This window comes from Carex rostrata, chromosome 16, assembly GCF_964058835.1.
Source record: "Carex rostrata chromosome 16, lpCarRost1.2, whole genome shotgun sequence".
Taxonomy (NCBI): Eukaryota; Viridiplantae; Streptophyta; class Magnoliopsida; order Poales; family Cyperaceae; genus Carex; species Carex rostrata.
The window spans coordinates 6,464,406-6,481,366 of NC_135933.1; the positions used below are offsets into that span (position 1 = coordinate 6,464,406).

The 16,961-nt window shown below is 32.9% G+C and overlaps 1 protein-coding gene across 1 annotated transcript; it reads right to left on the reverse strand.

Annotated features, from left to right (window-relative positions):
• Nucleotides 1-8,312: 8,312 nt before the first annotated feature.
• On the reverse strand, nucleotides 8,313-14,894 carry PDE327 (FAD/NAD(P)-binding oxidoreductase family protein). The gene is made up of 13 exons (XM_078317317.1): nucleotides 14,517-14,894; nucleotides 13,891-13,953; nucleotides 13,075-13,488; nucleotides 12,374-12,445; nucleotides 11,695-11,820; nucleotides 11,371-11,589; nucleotides 11,217-11,264; nucleotides 10,664-10,807; nucleotides 9,876-10,037; nucleotides 9,261-9,354; nucleotides 9,038-9,156; nucleotides 8,858-8,902; nucleotides 8,313-8,645 (listed from the first exon to the last, which is right to left on the reverse strand). Exons 1-13 carry the CDS (start codon nucleotides 14,844-14,846, stop codon nucleotides 8,409-8,411), a joined length of 2,073 nt encoding a protein of 690 aa, XP_078173443.1. The 5' UTR covers nucleotides 14,847-14,894; the 3' UTR covers nucleotides 8,313-8,408.
• Between the last annotated feature and the right edge of the window lie 2,067 nt (nucleotides 14,895-16,961).

Genomic DNA, 16,961 nt, shown 5'->3' on the forward strand with positions numbered 1-16,961 from the left:
GGCAAATCTTACAGGAAAATGATTTTCCAAATTTGAAACCAAATTTATCATGTCAGATCAGATGTACTCAAACTGGGATTCTCATCTACATATCGGCCACCACTTTTGTGTTCTAGCAATAGTGCAAAATAACACCTGTCTAGAAGGACAAGCCGTCCAAATGCCAAACTAAAGCAACTCAAAATTAAAACTTTAAATTTATCCATCAATTCTCTCATTATCTGTTACGTACGTGTGCCTGAGAAAATGCCATTTGGTTGATGGTTCAAGAGATGATGAAATTAACATTAGCAACAAAATTACATGTAGGGAAACAAATGCTCGTGGTGCAGATCCAATGATTGTAAAGGTATCAGATACAAAATTGATGGCGTTTGAGATGACATCAACTGGCGAGTGGTGGGTAGGCAAAAATTAAAGAGCATGACAGTATGATACCTTTTGCAGACAAGATCCATTAATTTTTGGATCACATTTATTTGCATTTATGGCGTTAACTGGGGAAGTGAGACTGCGATATCAATGCTTTGATTTTATTTTGTCGTAACGGTGATTTATTTTTTGGTTTTTTCTGGGTTGCTGTGAAATTTTGAATATATGGATATACTGGGTCGACTAGAATCACCGGATAGAATATGTTATGTGCCGTTTGTCTCATAATCATGAAGAAAATAAATTGGAGATTACTTGGAATATTTCGGATATGACTAAGGGATTTACATAGAAAAAAGATATAGAAATATTAACGAGTATTTAAAATAATTTTTTGGGGAGTGTTATTTTCAGTGCTTAAAAATACTATATCATGGATAGAGGAGGATTTTTTTTCTTAATTATATTTGAACCTCAATAAATAACTTACAGTTTTAGCTTTAATTTTTTTTTTTTTGACAAAAGTGAGAGAATCCACCTATTTCATTACAAAAAATAACAATTCGGTTATAAAATCTGACAATAAGATGCCTCAAACATGTAATACCAGAGAGTTCACAACTCCATCAACTAACAAAAGAGAAATCCTAATAACAACTGACTAGCAACAATCTAACATAATAGCAGGAAAAGTAAAATACTACAATTATTACAACACATTATTGCTATCGATACGACTACAGTGCATCATTAGCAGAAAAACTAGAGTAAGATGTAGAAGAGTACCGAGATCTAGATAGTATATTGAGAAAGCAGGCCAGCAGCCATATCAATCTCATTGTAAGCCTCTAGATCAGACCCTTTAATTCAAGTGCAGGATTTGACCCCAGAAATTTTTAGCTTCAAATTAATTGTGCTCTTAATTAATTGCTGCAATAAGCCACATCACTTTTGTGCACAATTATAATGCAAGGTAAACAGTTACTACGCGCATTTGATTATAATGTAAAATTATTTTACGGAAAAACTAATTACTTTTTGTAGCATATCAATCATGTATTATCCATGATTATAATGTAAAATTATTTTATAACTTTTATCATCGAGAGCTAGCAAACAAGCATCAAATTAAATATTCTGTACAAAAGCTGAGAAAATCATATGCATAATTTTTAGAAATTTTTTGTAAGTAAAAAATGGAAAAAAATAGAAAAAAAAAATCTTACTTTAAAGGCAGTGCCTTCTCACATAAAAGTTAAATTACAAATTCTAACAGTAACGTAATTGGAGTGGGGTGTCTCAGTAGTTTATTTACACCCTGTTTGGATGGAGAGTAGAGGAAGAAATGGGAGGTAACAAATAGAAGGGAATGGAATGGAATAGAAAGGAAGATTAACATATTTAACTTTTTTGTATTTTAATGATTAATAAGAGAAAATAAATTTAACTTTCATTTTTGTCTATTTTTTTCAGTTGATTAAAATTTAGGAGGTTAGTGAGAAATTCGGTGACTGTTGTAGATTTGAGGAAAAAAATCTTATATGAGAATTATATACGTAAGATATAGGATTGGGCATTTGTGTCATTTTTTTTTAAATATTTGTAACAAAATTTATTTCCATCCGTTACACTCCAATTTGAGAGGGAAACCGATTCTATTAATTATAATGATACAAGGTTAAACATTTCACCTCCTATACCCTTCACCTCCGATATAATTTTATCAACCAAACACGATTCAACATAAAGTTTTTGTTCCTTTTCATTCCCTCCCTCCCTCTACTCTCCATCCAAACAAGGTGTTAGTTGGGTTAAATTTTATTTTTGGTTTTCTGTATATGTTTTATTTTTAGGCCAAGATGTAATGGAAAGTTTTCTGTTTCTCTTTTTTTTTTTTTGAGAGAGAGAACCGTGTCAGAAGCTGCACGGTTGGTTACAAAGTGATGTAATGGACAATTGATAGAAATAAATATTGGAGAAAAGCTACGGTGTGATGTGTTCACCAAGAGAGTTTGATGAGCATAATTCTAAAAGTATATTGGATCGACTTCAAACACCGAATTCAAACCGTTGAAATCCATATACTTCATGAGTGATGCATGTATATGCAAAATTTTGAAAGTTTTGAGTTTATTTACTATAAGGTCAAGCAGTCAAATAAATTAACATTTTATAAGTTAATTTATAAGTTATTTTATATATTCAATTTTTATCATTTCTTTGACCGCTTGACCTTGTAGCAAATAAACTCGAAACTTTCAAAATTTTATATGTACATGCATCACTCATGAAGTACATGGATTTCAACGGTTTGGATTCAGTATTTGAAATCGATCCGATACATTTTTGGAGTTATGCTCACCAAATCCTTTTGGTGAGCACATCACACACTAGCTTTGCTCTAAATATTGGGATTTTAGCCTTTTTCTCAAAAAAAAAAATAATAATAATAATGTAATCGTATAGGTATCCTGTGCTCTTGATTATGCCCGACTCATCCAAACACTATCAAAATGAATCATAAATAAATGCTTTTTGATATGAAAAATCAAAACCAGAATAACGAGATCTCAAAATTTCATTAGGTGAATAACCAAGTCAGATTTAACAAATTTATATTTTGAGCACATGTATTAGAAGGTGAGAAGCAAAATGCCACATAGCGTTTTTTTTATATATAAAAATTATATCATATATTTGTACTAAATATCAACATTATCTTAGTCTCATAAAACAATAAATAACATCAAATTGATTAAAAAATTATAATATTCATATTGAACCAATACAAAGTCCAAATTGTGACTCAAAATATCCATAGTAACAATATCATAAACTATCGATCTTTTTCTATTCAAAATATATTCAACATCATGACATAATCTATTTTTTTCTATTTAAATTTCAAAATTACCTAGACATCATGGCATAATTAACTATCTTAATCTATTCAAAATATTCAAACTACCATATAGTAAGTATCATTTTGTTACTTTAAGAAATATCTTAATATATTCAATCTGAGCCTTTATTTAAAGCCCGTATAAATTAAAAAAAAAAAAAGCTCATGTTGCATAACGTGCTATAGCTTCCTTATTTGATTTCGTTTGATGAATCTCTCATTTAATAATTAATATTTTAATATAAAGTTTAGTACGTCAATTGCAAAAAAAAATCACAGTTAAAATCCAATCTGAGCCTTTATTTAAAGCCCATATAAATTGAAAAAAAAAAACAGCTCATGTTGCATAGCGCGCGCTATTTGCGCTACACGCTATGCGCTATAGCGGACCGCAATAGCGTCCGTAGCTCAAATAACGTGTTTTGATGCCATAGCTTAGCGTTTAGGGTCCAAAAACGCTATAGCGCGCTATTTAGAACACTGTTTTTAACCATTTACTCTATATGTATCCAATTAGATTAGAGAAGTATGGATAAGGTTTTCTTTCATTAACTTAACGGGTAAGAGTACGGGTTAAAAAAATAATTAGTTTATCGGGTAAGCATAACTAAAAAAGTCATTAATTTATCATATAAAGGTACAGATAAAAGCTATTTCATAATTGTTATCCTATAGGATAACTAATAAGATATTTTTATTTGCACATATTACTATATAATATTTACTGTTGTGATTATTAGATTAATTTGTACAACATCTTATGATTTTTTTTTTAATTTAGTAATTTATGGCTAAATTGATTTATACACCATTTTATATCATTTTATATATTTAATAATTTATATTTTTAATAAATTGAATCAACAATTAAAGGTTTTATATTTTATAATATTACATACAATAATGTGTGTAATATATTTATTTGTTACCTATATTTTTTAGTTAAATTATATAAGCTATGAATTTATTTAATAACTATCCATTATTTATTTCAGTACGCATTAATATTAATGGGTATAAAGGGTACGAATAAGACTATTAAGTTACTTAATAGATAAGAGTAGAATATAAATAAGGCTAATGTTATATGGGTATGGATATGAAAATATCACGATCCGATCCATGTCGTACCCATTGACGCATCTATTAATCAACGGTTATTACTGGCTATATAGTGCTCAAGTGTTGGTCAAAATAAGTATCATTCAAAAATTGGGCTTCAAATGTGCTTAATTTCAAAAGATCAAGGAATGGACATGCTGTAAAATCATCTCAGTTTAACCCATTTATCAGTTGTTTGATACATAAAAGTATAAAACTAGAGAGAATTTATTGAGATCAACGGTAATGGAAGCCATTACAAACTAAATTCAACAATAAGTTAACATAGCTTATAACTTGAGCTTTCGGTGGATATGAGTAATGGAACTTCGCTTTGATCAACTTATTGTATCAGCACCCTTTCTATTTAGGGAGCATCTAGCTATCCCCCGTAACAATCCCCCATTCCATCCCCCAGTCATTAACTACTTTAATAATTACTAACTACCTAGGGGGACCACTTACTATTTGGGGACCACATAATATTTGAAAGATTTTACAACTGGCGCGCGCAAGTATTCATCTGTAATGCATCAAGTATTCATCTATAACACATCAAGTATTCATACCTAACATATCAAGTATTTAAAAAAAAAAACTGGACACGTTTATAGAAGTGAGATTTTTTTTCTTCGTTCAATCTAATCAATATGTCTGACGATCGGTGATGAATTTTGCAAATCTAAAACCACGAATGTTTTTTACATAATTTTATCTTTAAAATGAGATCCATGATGATATACTTTCGAATTGTTCGTTGTACAAGTATTCATCTTTATCAAGAAAGTATTCATCATCGTCGTGCAAGTACAAATATAAAAACTAGACACATCACTTATCCATCTTTTACACGTTTTTAGAGGTGGGTTTTTTTCTCCGTTCAAACTAACCAATATTTCTGATGATCTATGAGAAATTTTGCAAATCTAAAACCACGAACGTTTTCTACACAATTTTATCTTTCAAATGAGATCCATGATGACATACTTTCGAGTTGTCCGTTGCACAAGTATTCATCTCTTATCGAGAAAGTATTAATCCTCATCGTGTAAGTGTTAATATAAAAACTGGACACATTACTCATCTATTTTTTTACATGTTTTTAGAAGTGGATTTTTTTTTCTCCATTCAATCTAACTAATATTTCTGACGATCTGTGAATAATTTTGCAAATCTAAAATCACGAACGTTTTCTACACAATTTTATCTTTCAAATGAGATCCATGATGACATACTTTCGAGTTATCTGTTGCACAAGTATTAATATCTTGTCACGCAAGTATTCACCCTAAGATATTAAGTATTCATTTATACACATTGAAGTATTCATTCATATATCTCTATTTTTTTTTCAAAATTTATTTTTATGTCATTTATTTAATAAGCAGTGGCCTAATTCACCATTAATAAAGCTTTGTTCTTTGCAAAACTCGCTACTTCATGAGGAAGGGGAACATAAACATGAAAATGATTAATTGCATATACATATACAAAATTATTTTGATACGATTGACAGTGACAGATCTGACCCGGTATAGACGTGCTCTAGTATTCATTCATATACATTGAAGTATTCATTCATACACATTGAAGTATTCATTCCTGGCACGCATGCTTGATTGGGATGGAGTGACGGATGATCTCCGGCAGAACGTTCGCTGGAGCGGGAGCAGCAGGCATACAGGGGAAAAATCAAGGCGAAAGTGTAAGAGGGAGGGCGCTTATTGTATTTATCATTTCGAGATGGAAGAGGGTGGGAGGTGGGAGAGAAAGGGGAGCTTATCGATGGAAAAACGGAGGCGGAGGAGGAGGTGGGATGCGGAGGTGAGAGAGGGAGGTAGAGGCAGAGGTGAGGTGAGGTGTGGGAGGTGAAGGTGAGAGAGGGAGGTGAGAGGCGGAGGTGGGAGAGGGAGGCGGAGGTGGAGGTGGGAGAAGAAGATGGAGGTGAAAAAAGAAAATAGAGGTGGAAGAGAAAGGGAGAAAGAGGAAAGAAATACAAGTTGTTAGAAATAGTAGTTATAGTTATAGTTATAGTTAAAATAGAAAGTTAGTTGGGGGATGAAATGGGAGATGGATAGGTGGGGGAAATTATAATTACCCTTCTATTTATTAATAGAAATGTGACTTTACAACTTTATAAACAATCAAAAAAGAATAAGGACACACGAGGATCTTAGCTTTTTGTAGGACTTCAAATATTTCTAATACGAACACTGAACATACAACTTTCGGACATAAAATAACATTAAAAAAAAAAATCCAAGGAATAAAATAAAAGGAAGCACATGACTCTTTCATGCATGCTCCACTTGAGAGGATCAGCTCTTGTAATAGCTTTATATATGAAAGGTCGGAGATCAAATTATTCAATTATCTTATCTTAACCTCATACGAAATTTTTCTTTCAAATTTCTCACACGGCTAAACATTGTACTTTGCCACTGTAACAAAAATTGATTGTTGACTTCGCAGCTTCCGCGAAGGTTTTAAGAAAAAAACAAAAATTGATTGTTAATCCGTGACTTACTTTTTCAAGCAACAATGTACCGAAGAATATTACCACCACCCACAGTGACACAATAAATGCTAAATTACAAAACAATTTCAGACAGCAGTTCTACCATTTTGTCACCTCATAGCTGCAAACAAGCCGAAACAAAACTCATGGCCTGCATTTTCGTGCCGATATAATAGACCCAAATCAATATCACGTGAGTGATATATAGTCAAAAGCATCTGACAATGTCTCATACATCATTCAAACAGCTTACTCCGAAATTGCTTATCCAAAAAATATAATAATACAATTAGCTGTAGATCTCAGATCTCACAGATCTAAAGCATATTTTATTTGTTTCTAACCAGAAATACCGGAGTACAACACAATGTAATATTGTAACCTCATCAGATTTCTTTCTAACATCAGTCTTCTTACAAAATAGCATGTCATTGTCACATTTCCGTGATTGAATCATTATGTACTATAAAATTATGAAAAAGGATTTTTGTCCGGGGGCATTTTCGTCCTCAGACCAGAGCATGCTACATGTCATCTCTATTCATACCAAGCGCAAATTCAAGTGTCACTCAATTCATATAAATTTCTGTCAAGCTATAAACTTATACAAAACTAAATTTGTGTAATATGTACTTTGAATGTTTTTACAGAATGATATGGCGCGCTCTAGTATATGTATTATTGTTAATATTACTCTATAATTATTGTAATATGCACTTTTAATGTTTTTACAGAATAATATGCACTTTGAATGTTAGTATCCGTCTATAATTATTGTGATTGGTCAAATGGGACCATGCTACCAGTTAATGTCTCACCTTTTATCACTAACCAACAAAAGCTTCTATTAAGGAAAATTATGCAGTTTCCAAATCATACCGCACTCTTACTATTATTTTTTATTATCCTAAAATTCAATCAATCATATAAGACTTATCAGTACAAGCTCCTTTATCAGTAATCAAGTTTTTTCATCTCAGACCCATCTTGTGCAAATGCACCATGCAACACTTTGGGGGTTTAATTAAAATTATTGTTAGATGAAACATGATCAAGTGTTCATTGTGAGCTGTGAAAGTATATTTCTGGAATTTATTTATATACAGAGAGAAAAGAATACACCCCCCCCCCCCCCCCCCCCCCCCCCCCCACACACACACACACACAAACCCAATATTGTGCAAGTATAATCTGCAATTTATATGTATGTATGCATAGGGGGGTAGCAGGATCCAAAAAATAAGGGCTTTGCAACTGTCACCAAGGAGACGGGTTGAAATTTCCACCAAAATATATCACTAGGTGTTCGAAATTCTCCAAAAGAAGCCTCAACTGTTAAATTTCTTTTAGTTATTATTCATCGAAGCAAATGTAATCAGAAAGCTTCCTGTAATAGGGAGGTGCTGTGGCAAGTTCACATGCACAAATGAATTGCCGTATGTTATCCAAAATTTTCTAGATTTCCTACAAATAAAATCAAATGTCTCCTATCTTGGTCAAGAGTTGTTGCTAATATTAATACTTGACAAAGCCTGTTTGTTTTTGTGATTTACCAAGAACCACCTCTAAATCTCCCCCATAGAGAGAGAGTTGTTTCGCTAAAGCAAAACCGCAAAACATACCATCTACGGCCGCACTTACAATACCACCAGCATAGCCCGCACCTTCTCCAATTGGATACAGCCCTTTTAGAGACTTGCTTTCACAGGTGTCGGCCTGTCGTGAAATTTGCACAGGAGAACTTGTCCTTGTCTGTACAAGTAACAAAATTCAATCAGATAACGGGAAGAGAATCACTGTAAAGAAACTGTTTGTTGTTTATGATTTTATCTTGATACTTATAAATGCATAGACATGCTGTTTCTCTTTTTATTATATTAGACCTCACAGAATTGCAAGTAAATTTAATTAGTACTTCAAGATCGATCAACTTCTATTAGTTATTTAAGATTTTAAAAATTTACCTCTACACCATGGAGCAGTGCATCCTTTGTTATATAGCCAGGAAGCTGAAATTATAAAATTATTAATCACAGGACATCATATTCCAAATCTTGGATATTCAGAGAAAATTTTACAAGCATTTGGTAGAAGTGCAAGACAAATTGCTCTAACAAAAAAAAGAGTGCTTATGTTTTAGGTACCTCTTTGTCAAACATTTCTATGGAACACTGTAAAGATTTTGTTATATGAGCCGGAAACAAATCGTGTAGTCTGGATGGTTTCACCCCCAACCTGTAACTTGATGCTGGTAGGGACGTAACTGATATGTGGAAAGTATTTCATCCAAAAGTAAAAAGGTGAAGTCAATATGACAATTCTCAAACCGAAGTGAAACGATTTTGAAAAGAAAAAGAATGATCATACCTGACAATGTCTCAGCAAGGAAATCAGTTACACATTGTGCCGGGACAACAAAATTTCCTCCCCCCATTTCAGCTGCCCTTTTTTCAAACTCTCTCTAAATTCAATAACAAAAGGAAAATTATAAATAAATAACATACAGACAGGTATGGTACAGACAATATCAATAGAAGACTTGACTGATTCGGTACCAACAGGTACGCAGTCCATACTAACCAGTACCTTCATAATAATAACCTGTATTTCAAAGGTGGCAAGAGTAATCTCAAATTCAAACATATTTTTATTTCCAGAAGTGATAACCAAAATTTTTGAGGTCATTGCAAAAAACACCCAACATTTCTCATGCCATCTCTGATATCTTTTCTTTAGATGAAATTTAACCAAAATCAAGGGATAAGGATTTGAATATTGGGCTCCAACTTAACAAGAACTACATACGAATCAGATTCACTGAGATAATATGCAAGTATTAGGTAAAATTTGGCGACCTTTTTCTTTAAATTAGTTTCAAAAGGGGTGTGTAATTTGCAAACGATAAAAAAATATTGGTTGTAGAAGACAAACAGTTCAGTTAAAAATATCTTGTTGCTTGTAAGTAAATAAAATATAAACTACCTGGAATTCAACACCAGCAAGGGGGCCATAGGATCTAAATGAGTCGAGCTCATCAGAAGAAACAGTGACAACTAAAGCTGAGTTAGCCCAATTTGATGCTCGACGAGAGAATGACATGCCATTGATGCAAAGTTCCAATGGATTTGTACTTGTTAACACAACCTGACAGAAATGGGAGTTATATATTTCGCATTTAAAGATTAAAATATTGTTTTACTGGTCCTTGCACCTCTATTTTTTATTCAGTGCTTTCTCTTCAACTCAACTTAATTTAAATAGTTTGTAAAACACCCATGTAATTGTTAGTTAGCATGAAGCAAAATGCAAGCAAAGTTTAAACCAAAACTTGACTGAAATCATCATTGGTTGCAAGGATGAATAAATTTCAGTTATTATTACACGGAAATGCAATTATAAGAACAGTGATACATTGTCTTGTTTTTAATATATTAGCATCCTTCCTTCTGTTAGTTTTTATTTTTATTTTTTTTTCTAATATGTGATATGGGCTATAAGTGCCAACAGTAAACATTGTTTTCTGGTTGATCTCAGAAGAAATGAGATGAGTAAAAACATGTTCAGTAATTAAAAAATATATTATTTGGTTATATTTTCTCGCTAGAGTAATATTAATTACAACTGAGACTTAAATTGGATGTGTACTCTCAGCCACATGCTGACCCCTAAACGCAACCAAGCAGTATCATGTCAGATCTCACAATAACAGTCTCATTACAAAGACTTAAGAGGACTTTTTTGCAATATCAAAAAGGACTGGTGAGTCATACCTGACCGCCAGGACACATGCAAAATGAGTAACAGCTTCGGTTTTCTGTTCCTGTCTCATCACTGCCAACATTTTTTGCAACTTTGTAATCAGCAACCGGTATTCTACCACGCCCCCTTTGTACTTCACTAGCCAATTCAGAGTACTACAAAAGTACAGTTAGATATAAAGTCGTATTAGAATTGTTATTTCTGAATAAAATAAAGTTGAGGGGGGAGGAGTGATAGGGATCTTTAAAAAAAAAAAAAAAATTAAAAAAGAATAAACAAATAATGGCTATCATTGCTAGAAACATTCATTACAATATAAATGAACCTAGGAAAGATAAAGAAACACCCACTTACGCGCTAATTCAATAACCGCAACATACCCTTAGAACCTATATATAATATATGTGGTATGCCTAATATAGAGACCAATAAAACTGATCCACTCCTCTTAATCAGTTAGTTTCAGTTTTTCTTTTCATTTGCAATTACCAATAATCAAAGGTGATTTTTGTAATAGTACTAGTTTTTTTTGCTAAAAAAGAACCCTGATCCTTAGGTACTTACTTGAATACTGTTTATCAGTTCTTGCGGGTGTTCAATTCTCAACCCAACCTGCATTTATGAATACCAATTATTTTCTTGATAGAAGCATATAAATAAGACATCTTATTTTTTGAAACTAATCGGCTTAAATATACACACATATGCAGTACACTACCGCAAAAATTTTCGGAACCATCTCAATATTATGTTGAAGTAGCATGTTATATACATCCCGAGCTGAGTGGCCAACAGCTAGTACAACAGCATCAAACAATAATTTCTCCTGATCAGAACTGCGACCTGGCTCATTTTTGGAATTAGAGACAACAACACCTTTAACTTGATTGTTTTCAACTACAAGGTCATCTAATCTTGTGTTGAACTTTATGTCAACCTAGATACATCAAGTATTTGAGAGAAAAGGAATCAAGTAAGAAAAGAAATAATGATGGAAAGAATATTGCATTTACATACAGAATTTCTAACAATGGAAACTTACACCCAAGTCTAGTAAATAATGCCGAAAATTTCGGAGCAGTGGAACAAGCTTATCTGTTCCAAGGTGAGGTTTACCATCCACTAGAATGTTTGGTGGGGCTCCAAATTGAACTAATGTTCTTAAGACCTGCAATTACAACACCAATATAAGGAGCAAGCATGTATTTATCAATTGAACCCCTTCTTTTGTGAAAATTAACCAATAATTTACTGACTTTGGAAATATAAAGCCAGCAATTTTATCATTTGCAAATAGTTCCATACTGTTCAAAAGAGTCAAAACTAAAGTGAAGTCCGCAATTTTTTACAAAGGAACATAATTTAAATAGTTTGGATAGACTAGGGGCACAAGCTAATGTGTGTGTTGAGTTATTTATATATATTTAATTAGTTAATGTTTTAAGGACCTATTTGTAAGAGTGCATTAATATAAAAGAGGGACCTCTCCATGAGAGAAGGTTAACCCTAATTTTACCCCCAAATTACCGCAAATAACTACAGTGTGAGATTGTGGAAGAGAGAAGAATGCTAGAGTTAGGGACGCAACTGTAAACGGAGCCCTGAATTTACCTTTTTAATCAAACTACCCTAATATTCAATGTATTATTAGGAAAAGAACCTAAAAGATTTACAAATATCATAGGAAGAAAGGAAAACAGCATATAATAGAAAGGCCTTACAGCTTGGACACTATCACTATTTCTTCCAATTCTTGTCACGAGCTTGCCATCACTCCACGTACCTGCACCACCCTGGTTTGGTTAAGAGGCTTTTAATTACAACAAACAAACAATAAAAATAGAAATAAGAAACAAACAAACAATAAAAATAGAAATAAGAGAAGGTTTATAACCATTTATGTTATCAAGTACGAAATGCATCGGTAATAGTATCAAAGTCCAAAGAAAGATCTCTAGACTCTATAGTTAGTATTACACTTCAATTATGTGTTAACTATGAGATAATAAAGAATCAAATTCTTCTGGAAATAACTATGCCCCTTTCTAAAGAACCAAAAATTCACTATTCAAAACTTTAAATAAATGACAATGTAAGTTATGTCCTTAGCTAAAAATGCAATGATGCATTATTGTAACTTCTGGCACATGACAATTTAAGTCCATTTTCTTTACTGTGTTAGTGGAATATGGATAGAATATTTTAGATATATACATTGTTGTCCTTTATTATTTTGTATCTCATTATTAGCACAAAACAATTTGACAGGCAGTCTTGTTTTCTTTCCTTATTAAAATTACCAAAAAAAAATAATAATAAGAAGTGGGGTTTCGATGTAATATCTTGATAACCTGGGGTTTTTTCAACTACTTATTGATGGCTTTTCAACATTTATTTTGTAAAAAAGAAAAGGAGAACATACCTCTCCAAAACAGAAATTACTCTCAGACGAAAGAACTCTTCTGACTACTAAAGCGCCAATATCACGACCTCTTTGTTCAACTGGTTGACCCCTTTCAATTAAAGTGACATCAGCACCAACCTCGGCTAAAACAAGAGCAGCAAATAGGCCTGATGGCCCGCTTCCTACAATTGCCACTCTCGGCCTCTTTTCATATCGGGCAGACCCATTAGATGGGTTAGGCCCGTCAACCTTGATCTTGCCTTTGTCTAGCATGTTAAGTAAATCAGTGGGGGCTTTTGGGTCCCGCATGTATTCAATTAAGCCAAGTTTTGGTTCTAAGCGGGAGATGAAGTCCCAGGTTCGAGGTTCGAGGTGCAAAAGCTTCTTTACATCCATGTCTACAGTGTAAACAAATGCCGATTCCTTCAATACCTGATTAATAGTTAGTTCAAAGTAACCAATGTAAAAGTTGCAGATTATCGGCACAAACTATGCATGAAGTTTTGCAGAAAATTTGAATTATACCTCCAATGTTTCAGAACTTTAGCTCATTAATTATGTTTAGAATTTAATCAACTGAGGAGTATTTTGATTAATAAAGCAATTGATCCTAACTTTTTCTCAAGTGCGCGTCCCTTTGGTCAAAATACTTAATGAAGATAATTATATCGAGACAAAATAAACCAGACGTAATGAACCTTGAACAATTCCATAACAATACTATTTGTTAATTTTCCCTCCCTAAATATGCCATCTACAAATTCACACTTTGCAGTTTGGACTGTATGTAGCACATGTATTCTGAAATAGGCTTTATCTATTGTTTCACTGTACCTTTCTTGCATCAAAGGATTTCCTCAAAATTGTGAAGGCTTCTTCAGGAAGCATTGCAGGAACCTGAATCAACATAAGTCCCTCATAATTAAATTTCATTCAATGCAGTAACTAACTCAAAGCTTTCTCAAAACTATGCCAAACATTTGCACATAACACCCAACAATTTACTTCTATCAAAGAAACAAGGCAGGTTAGAGTGTGCTGCACTAGGGGATTAATATCCTGCCACTAAATTTTATTTGCAACACCTTTAAACTAATTTGATAGAAAGATATATTCAATTAAATGGGACAATTTCAGCTCTACTTGTAATATATCCTGCATTTTCCCCAATCAAAATAATCAAGCTGAAACTGTGCAAAGAATATTCATATGTTGGGTTCCAAACTTCTATGCTCTGGGTATAAAAAATTTAGTTAGGTCTGAGACGACAAAATCAGGGTCAATATAGTCAGTTTCTATACTAAGCTAGTTTTGCTTTAAAAGGTCTGCTGCATTTGCAAATAGTCCCAAAGAAATGTTTAATGTTCATCACAAAATATTAAGTGCCCGTCATCCTTCGCAAATATTGTAAAACTCTGGGTTTATTTTAAAACTCCATTTGATTAATGAATATAACTTACGGGGAATTCGAGAACTTTAGCAATGGCTTCGAGTAGTGGAAGTGAAAAACCGACGAAGTCCTTGCCAGGGTCCTTGTGAGCCGGTACGCTGAGCTTAGAAATCCTCCAGTACCCCTCCTCCCGATTCCATATCTCTGTCGTTAGGAGGTTCTTCTTTATCTCCTCGAGCTTCCTCTTCTCTGATGGATACCTCCGCTTACCGGTCCGCCTAGCACATCTGGTAACTGGTGCTTTGCGAGGAGCGAAGGAAGCATTATATAGGACGATTCTACGGTTGGAGATAGTAGGAGAGAAATGGACAGGAAGGAAGCTATGTGTAGATATCGCCATTGGAGGAGCTGAGCAGCAGCAATGGATAGACTGAAGTTCACACGAACGATATAAGATAGCATACGCTCGCTGTCGGAGGTCTAAATGGGCCGGAGGATACGAAAATCTTAGCCCATTGTGAACTGGTGTGGCCCGATAAGGGCCTAGTAAGTGATTTCTTATCCGATGTTATGTGGCGGATAGAGATCTCCACGACTTGCGGCGAGTTGGAGGAGGAGGCTCCTTTCTTAATATCATAGAAACTACCCGTCAAAATTTTATGAAAATTATTAACTGCGAATAAGATTTGTTGCAATCAGATAGTTAAAAAAGGTTCGGTTAACTCTTCTTAATCCAACCATTTTACTTGTTCTCTTTCAGTCTTTTTATAATTATCTTGATCGGTTCTTTCAAAAAAAGTTATCTTGATTGGAAAGCTCATTTTCTTAGTTTTTTTCTCCCCACTTAAAAAGTGTTTGACGTGCCCCATTTGCAATGAAACCTTTAAACTGATGAAAAACTATTGTGATTATTTTTAAATTCCCTATATTTAAAATTTATTGACAAATTTATATAATATTATTGTTTTACGTTAATAAACATTTTTAAGGACAAAGTCCAAAGACAACCTTAGGAAATCATTTTTACTTTAATCATAATCAATAAATGTCGGCAAGTGTGGTACACATCAACGGAAATGATTTGTTTTAATCAATGCTTATCTTTATCTATAAGGTATTGGCTTTATTTATATCTTATATTTATTTATTAGAATTAATGATAAAAAATGTCAAACAACACATACTCATATAATCATACTAAATTTTATATACGACCTACATAAATGAATCCTATATAAAAAAATTGTGTAATCTAAAATCTTCACTTTTTTACTTTGATAAGGCTATTTCTAGGGGGTGTCAATGATACCTTTTTAGCCGTTTATCCAATCCGTACCGTGTTCGATAAGGCAGATATGGGTAAGATTTTTTTTCGTTAGCTTATTAGGTATGGGTATGGGTATGGGTAAGGATTCTTTTTCGTTAACTAAACGGATAAGGGTACGGGTAATGTCTATTTCGTACCTGTTATCCTATAGGATAATTATATAAAATATAATAATATGATAATGTTTGAGTAATAATTAGTGAGTACTTTTGTTATTTAGTGTATTTTTTTGTTGTAAGAAAAAATATACTATTTTTATTTGTATGTTTTGTTCTTTAATTAAATAATTAAATTTGTCGGAAGATATATTTTTGTTTTTTATAAAAAAAATACAATTTAGTTGAAATTGATTGCACATTTATTTTTATTTTTATCAGTAATATCATTGCATATGTGCGAAATAAATGAGTTTTGATATTCTATTTGTAAAATATAATAAAACTAATTATTATAGTAGTATTATCCGTTATTCATCCACTACCGTTTTATTACCTGGTAATTTTAACGGGTAAGGGTAGAATATAAGTAAGGTAATTTTTAGTGAATATGGATATGAAAATGCTTCCAGTCTATCCTTATCCTATCCATTGACACCCCTAGCTATTTTGATTGCCATTAATTGTCAACGTAGTTGTGTTAACTAACTGTATTGTCAATATTCTTCTGTTCCATGTGTTTATCCGAATGTAACGGCACCGACTACGGTTCTCTTCTCTTAGAGCAATCGCAGAACGGTTCTCAGCAAGCACACAGGGAACGTGACCAACGAGCACCTAAGTTTTGAGTTTTGACAAACTATTGATCTATTATAAACCAACCGGCCTAGTAATATCTCTCAAAAGTGCATTGAGAATTTATGAACCTGCAAAAGGAAGCATTTGACATTTGAAGTCCAATCATAATTGAGTTCAACCCTTCAAAGCAGAATTTTGATGCATAGATGAAACCGTAAAAAGAAATCAATTTGAATCAAATGTTAGAACCGCGGTAACAGTGACATCCTCATAAATAACAATTTATATCGATTTAGCATGACAATACTCATTTTTTATCCTCACAGATTATTGTATATCAGAAATACTTCTGTGATTACTTTGAACATGACATTTGAAGTCCAGTTGTACCTATACCTCAAGAACCAGCCCATAAACCTTTAAAAAAAAGCACTATAAACTCATGTATTTAAAG